The sequence below is a fragment of the Astatotilapia calliptera genome, chromosome 12, assembly GCF_900246225.1.
Source record: "Astatotilapia calliptera chromosome 12, fAstCal1.2, whole genome shotgun sequence".
Classification (NCBI taxonomy): domain Eukaryota; kingdom Metazoa; phylum Chordata; class Actinopteri; order Cichliformes; family Cichlidae; genus Astatotilapia; species Astatotilapia calliptera.
The window spans coordinates 7,489,266-7,495,329 of record NC_039313.1 but is presented as its reverse complement, the minus strand read 5'-3'; the positions used below and the strand labels follow the sequence as shown (position 1 = coordinate 7,495,329).

Sequence of the window (6,064 nt, the reverse complement as noted above, 5' to 3'; positions counted from 1 at the left end):
AGACCCAGCTATTTTTGTCCTCAGTTTCCATGGTGGCCCCAAGTGTGTTTGCCCAGATGGAATTTTGGATAATGTAAGTAAGCTATAATTTAAATCACCTGTACAACAAAGCCAGTTTATCTTTTTTATTAATACTGATTACTATGAAATTTTAAAACAGTATGCTTTTTTATATAATACATTTTTTGTGTAGAGAACATGTTGACAAAAATGTCCACAGTATACACAAAACAATAACAAATAAATGTTATACAGTTTAAAGGAAAAACAAATGCAGCAAACCACAGCTTCTCACTCATTCACCAATCCATTGGTCCTGAAAGAAATTTAAAAAAAAAAGAAATTAGTGCATTTTCACAAACAAAATCAGATTTGCGATAGTACTGAAGTTGTTTTGGAGGTTGTGCTGTTCAAGTTGTTTGACCTCCTACATTGAACTCTTTGAAGACCATGAGTATTCATGGAAACAGAAAAGCTATTTACAAAATGATTTACCAAGTAGGCACTCAAAAATTAAATTAATGTGAAATATTTTACCTTAAAACATTTAAGACAAATGTTTAAAAGATGTCTACATAGTTACAATGATAACTGGTGTTGTGGGCTGTCTCAGTGATTGGCACAGAGCTTAGAACAGGCAAGTGGTTAACCAGTTTTTTGCATGGTACAGCACCTCATAATGAACACAAAACAAAATAGTAAAATGTAACAAGGGCTACATCTACCAAGGAGAAAACAGATTCCACTTCTTGAGGTGTGTGCCAGGCGGGCGCCAATAATTTTCATGTAAATCAAAAATAGGGCCATCAGATAAATCAGTGTGTTACTAATTACACTGGAAAAAATAGAGGCTGGCTCTGGAGTTCCTGGAGCTTATTCACATTCTGTGAGCAACCAAAAAACTGTTTAGTGAGAGACTTCTTCAAGTATGCTACAAGCCAGAAAGAAACGTGGTCATTCCTGCCAGCAGCCACCAACCTCCAGAACAACATGAGCTGATGGTTTCATCTCCACAATTTGTACAGTCTATCTAAACCACGTGTCAAAGTCAAGGCCTGCGGGCCACATCCGGCCCGGCATACATTTATATCCGGCCCGCAAGATCATTTTATATAGATGTACTATTATTGTTATGCATGGCCCGGCGATATGAGGCGCTAATAATATACAAACTACAGATCCCATAATGCACCGCTGAAGCCTCCTTGCTGACTGCTAGGCTAACTGGGAACATTCCCGCGTCAATCAAGTCAAACTTCTGTTATTGCGAAGCTAGCCGCTCACAATGGTGGAGAGAAAAGTTGATTCTGAATGACTGCAGCTGTAGTGAGCATCCGTTATTCAAACATCAACAAAATATCTTACAACTAATGAACTTACCATATAGCACTTCAAAAACTTTAAGCCCTCGAAATTCCCGCTTTCCATGGCACCCAACGAAGTTATATTGCCTGGAAAGAGCATTGTCCATAATGAAGGCCATCATTCTTCTTGTGGCTTCATCAACAGTGCTCCCTCTGATCTCTGCCACAACAGAAACCTTAGGACACGCAAGGACAATATTTTTACTGACAGTAGTACCATCAGTCACACCTAAAAGAAAGCAAGCACAGCTACACAGTAATTAGGCTCTATAATATTGATGCTAATTGACTGAGAAAGAGTTAGGTGTCAAAGTCAAACACTGTCTGATGTGAATGCAAATGATTCACCAAAAGTAATTTCTTAAGTTTTGGGTTTGGCATGGCACAACTTATAACTAGGTAATGTTTGGAGAAGTTATTTTATTAACAAAAATAGCAACTTTTGTTCAGCTCTCCTCCCACTCCTTCATTGCACTGACCATGTTCGAACAAACAGCAACTTTCCTTGATCATAACTGCTAGCATGAAACACAGACTGATTGAGGCATTAATCATTGAATATTGTTATTACATCATTATTATTTACCACTTCTTTTAGGAAGACAGGGTCTGCCAGTTTTTGCTCCAGTGCTGCCACATCTGCTACTGTCCGGATGGGAAATACAGCACCCTCGGGTAATACTGCAGCAACTGGTCCATCACGTTGTGTAAGGAGAGACTGTAGCATTCGACTGTGGACCCTCTGAGTGTCCTTAATGTCTTCCAGGAGGGTTAGAACACGTACAAACATTCTCGTATTGGTGGCTTGTAGAAGTTGTCTTGGAACTGGTTGTGAAACCACAGGTGAAGGAGTTGAGGGTTGTAGCGGCTGAACAAATGGATGAGTGATGTTCAGGAAGTGAGTTTCACTTGAATGTCTATTCTCCATTGCTGATGGTGGTGAGGTCTCTGGCTGTTCCGCAGTGTTGTCCCAATCCTCATCAGAGCTCGACGGGATCACTGGCCTTAAAACAAACAAACAAACAAAATACAACAAACATACACACACAAATAAATAATAATCCAAACACATAATTTAGGGTACTGGTTAGTCCTACAAACTAAAAACATTAATGTATATAATGGCATCAAAAAAAAAGTCTAAAACAATTTTTTAAAAGTCAACAAGTTATAAAGCGCTATTTTGAAATCATATCTGAACCTGATGAGCAGCAAGGGTCTGCTAAAGAAACTGTCAGGTTTTTTTTCTTCTTATAATCTCAATAAATTTTTGCTTTTAAGGTGTTTTCAACATAATTACCTCCTTTTCCGCTTCCCTTTCCCAATCTGCTTCCAGAATCCAAATAAATTCCACCAAGGAAGGTTTCTAATGGGAAGCAGGAAATGCTGTCTAAAGGGCCAAACTTCCGTACATCTTGAGCTAGGTGTATTAAAGAATGTATATTATAACCAACAAAGTCAAGACCATAAATCAAAGCAAAATCTTTCACAAACTGCTTCAAAACATCCTCTGCATAATCACAGTCAGTTATCAATATACAAATCAGGACTTAGAAGAATTCTTGTAGATACAGATAACAGTATAAAGTATCTATACATTTGGCTTGGTATATTATTCAGTAGAACTGGGCTTGTGTAAAGCAAAACTTGTCTCAATTCAGTTGCTTTCTACGTGCTAATTTCAATGAGAGACCTTGGTTTTCTTGCAAAACTTTAAGGAAGATATTGCCTGACAGAAACCATGAATGCTGAAATCAGTTAGAATTTGCATAGACTGTCTGCATTTTCGGGGACTTTTTAACCAAAGATAAATAAGCTTGCGCATTACCCCCATATCCCACACCCAGGTCGTTCAAAGTGACACCCCAACCTGGTGCTCTTTGTTGGCCATAGCACAAAGTTTCATCAGTCCTTTAGTCAACATAAATTTCATGATAACATAATCTTTAGCATGTTCATCGCAATCGTAGTGCTCTTCCTCAAGTGTTTTATTCTCAAAAGAATCAGAGTACAATATTAAGTCCTGATGATGCTCTGACTCATTTTACTGTGAAACGAAACTAAAATGTTCAACAACTTTCTGAGCTCTTTGTCCTCTGAGATTGCTCCATTGCTTTCTGAAAGACAGCTCACAGATTCTGAAGCTCCAGGTTTCATCACTCTCCAATCAAAATTAAAAATTAACTGAACCAGCAGCAAAAGAAGATCCAAACTACGCTTCACATTTGATAAATACTGTCATTAATTCCCTCTTCCTGTCTTGTTTCCACCACGATTGAAAAAAAAAAACAAAACAAAAAAACAAAACATCATACTTCTTGCACAGCTCTCTCATAGTATACTTCAAGAAAAGTTTCCCCATCTGAAATATGTTTTCCACATTATTCCCTTGCTTATTATACATCAGTGTACAGTTGTGCTTAGCGCTGTTGTCAGTTGTTTTTTGTGCCAAATTGCAAAAAACTCACCTTGTTCACTATTAAAACCTCTAAAAAAAATTTCTGTAACTTTGCTCTGCTTTACTTCAGCAGCATCAGGTAATGTTCATATATTGATTCATGGTTTTCTTCAGTTTTTGTTCAACTGCAGAATATTTCTAAGGCTATCTGATTTAAAAAGCCACTCCAGGAAAATCTCCTTTTTTCTGTGTTTTATCCTCAGTTACTTTGGCATAAAGACATCTGCTGTGATGCTTACACCAGCCTTAAAAGCTGTTTTATTACAATAAAAGACCCTGACATCACTTTATAAAGTAACAATTCTAATTGTTACAAACTCAAAAAAAGATTCCTACTAGTATATTTCTGGCATGCATCAAATTTTAAATATAAATGAATTTTGAAATATACACTGCTTCTTATGTCAAAGTCTGTAAAAATAAAGAAAGAAAGAAATCACACATAACCCTTGCTACTATTCACTCCACTGTCCAACAGCAAAATCAAACCAATATACAGATATTAATAACATATTATTGTAATAGTGTGACTATGCAATTTATAAGTAGCCATAGTCATAATCAAAACAACAAACATCTCAAGTTTTGAGATAATTGCAAACCCTCCTGGCCAATAACCACACAAGCTGTCCATGCAGGAAGGCTGATAAAGGAGCATGCACAAAATTCAAACAAATTTAAGCCATAATGAAACAAATTAAAATAACAGTGCGCATGCACAAATAAGGCATCAGACAAACACTTAAAGATCACAGATCTTTAGGACCACATCCAAAGAGCAATTGCTTTTCTTTTTTATAAATAAATAAATGTGTAGATTCTAGCCAAATATACATTACAAAAAGGAAAAAAGGAGGGCCACAGCAATCATAGTAAAAGGAGTTGGCACTGTGGCCCTAACAAGACCGACCAGTTCTGCTTAAATATTCAGTTTCCCTCATGTACAGAGCTTGCACAACAGTAAGAGGCAGATTCTTGAGTCAGTACAGTATTTCTGATGAAGTTCTCACTAAAACAACTACACATATAAAGTTGCATACTAAAGTGTGTATAAAAAAAAAACCCCAAACAAATCAAGAATACCTATATTTTCTTTTTTGCTTTTTCTGGAAAAATGAGAACAATGGCAAGAAAAATGATGATTATGTCTTCTACAGAAATAGAGTGCTCACTGATCTGCCTCTCTGACTGCTGTGCATGCTCCTGACACAGGGGCAAAAGCTGGGGACTAGTTGCTCATGGCCTACCCTCCTCACTTAGCCGTGAGGAATGAAGCTAATAAAGACAACACCAAAGCAATTTTGGTTGCTCTGATAGTGAAAATGCCCTCCCATATTCCTCCTAAAAAACTAGAACTTTGTTAAATTGGTCTAATACAGTCCTTTATTAATACTAATCATAGAGAAAAACCAAGATAATGTTTAAGTACAACTTGATGTTAAGTACACGCAGTAATTAATTTTGGTGCTAGTTAAGCAGTATACAGGACACCAGAAAATGCTTTCAAACTGTGAAAATTGGCTAAATCCAACATTACCTAAAAATTTAAACTAGCTTAGCCTTGCCTGAGTGCTAGGAAAAAGTTCGCCAGCACTTGTGCCATACATTACTTTGCAGCATCATAACTTTGTAAACATTTCATTTATACTTAGGGATTCAAATTAAGTCAAAAAGTTCTTACCGTTAGTGCAGAAAATAAGTCCATAGCTCAAAGATGAACTTAATCCAAAAATTGCCAGCTTAACTGTCAGCTTTGTCCAAGGGTGCGAAATGAAGAATGTTCCAGAATGGGGGGACGAGTTTGAGAAAACCTCGTGATATTTCATGAAATAACGCGAGATTTCGAAAAGCACTCCTACATGGAGTGAAATTTTTTTCCCACTCAAATGTAAAACCATTTGTTTTATTTTATTAAGCGTCTTACAATTTTAAGTCGCATCTGTTCTTTGTGTTTCACTTATATTAATATATTTTATATGTATATTTTGTTATTAATTAAATATACATATGCTGCCTCTGGCATAATTTATTATCAGTTATTTCATCTTAATTCATGTTTATACTTACACATGACTAATAATTATACTTAACTAAGATCGTTAAACTCAGTTGCCTGTTCATGCAACTTCCCATATGTTACCCATATGGTGCCCATAGAATATAGCCCATCTGGGTTGGCTCAAGTGGGTCCTACTTGGCTAACCCAGGTGGGTCCCAGATTGGATGCCCATTGTAAGCCCAT

The 6,064-nt window shown here is 36.7% G+C and overlaps 1 protein-coding gene across 3 annotated transcripts; it reads right to left on the bottom strand.

Annotated features, from left to right (window-relative positions):
• Positions 1 to 228: 228 nt before the first annotated feature.
• LOC113033477 (uncharacterized) lies at positions 229 to 5,567 on the bottom strand. Of its 3 annotated transcripts, XM_026187300.1 has the most exons (5): positions 5,504 to 5,567; positions 2,665 to 2,784; positions 1,951 to 2,368; positions 1,381 to 1,540; positions 229 to 316 (listed from the first exon to the last, which is right to left on the bottom strand). In XM_026187300.1, exons 3-5 carry the CDS (start codon positions 2,290 to 2,292, stop codon positions 300 to 302), a joined length of 519 nt encoding a protein of 172 aa, XP_026043085.1. In that variant the 5' UTR covers positions 2,293 to 2,368; positions 2,665 to 2,784; positions 5,504 to 5,567; the 3' UTR covers positions 229 to 299. The 3 variants fall into 3 exon arrangements, with proteins under 3 accessions (XP_026043085.1, XP_026043084.1, XP_026043083.1); XM_026187299.1 differs by lacking the exon at positions 2,665 to 2,784; XM_026187298.1 differs by lacking the exons at positions 2,665 to 2,784; positions 5,504 to 5,567 and having other exon boundaries at positions 1,951 to 2,482.
• Between the last annotated feature and the right edge of the window lie 497 nt (positions 5,568 to 6,064).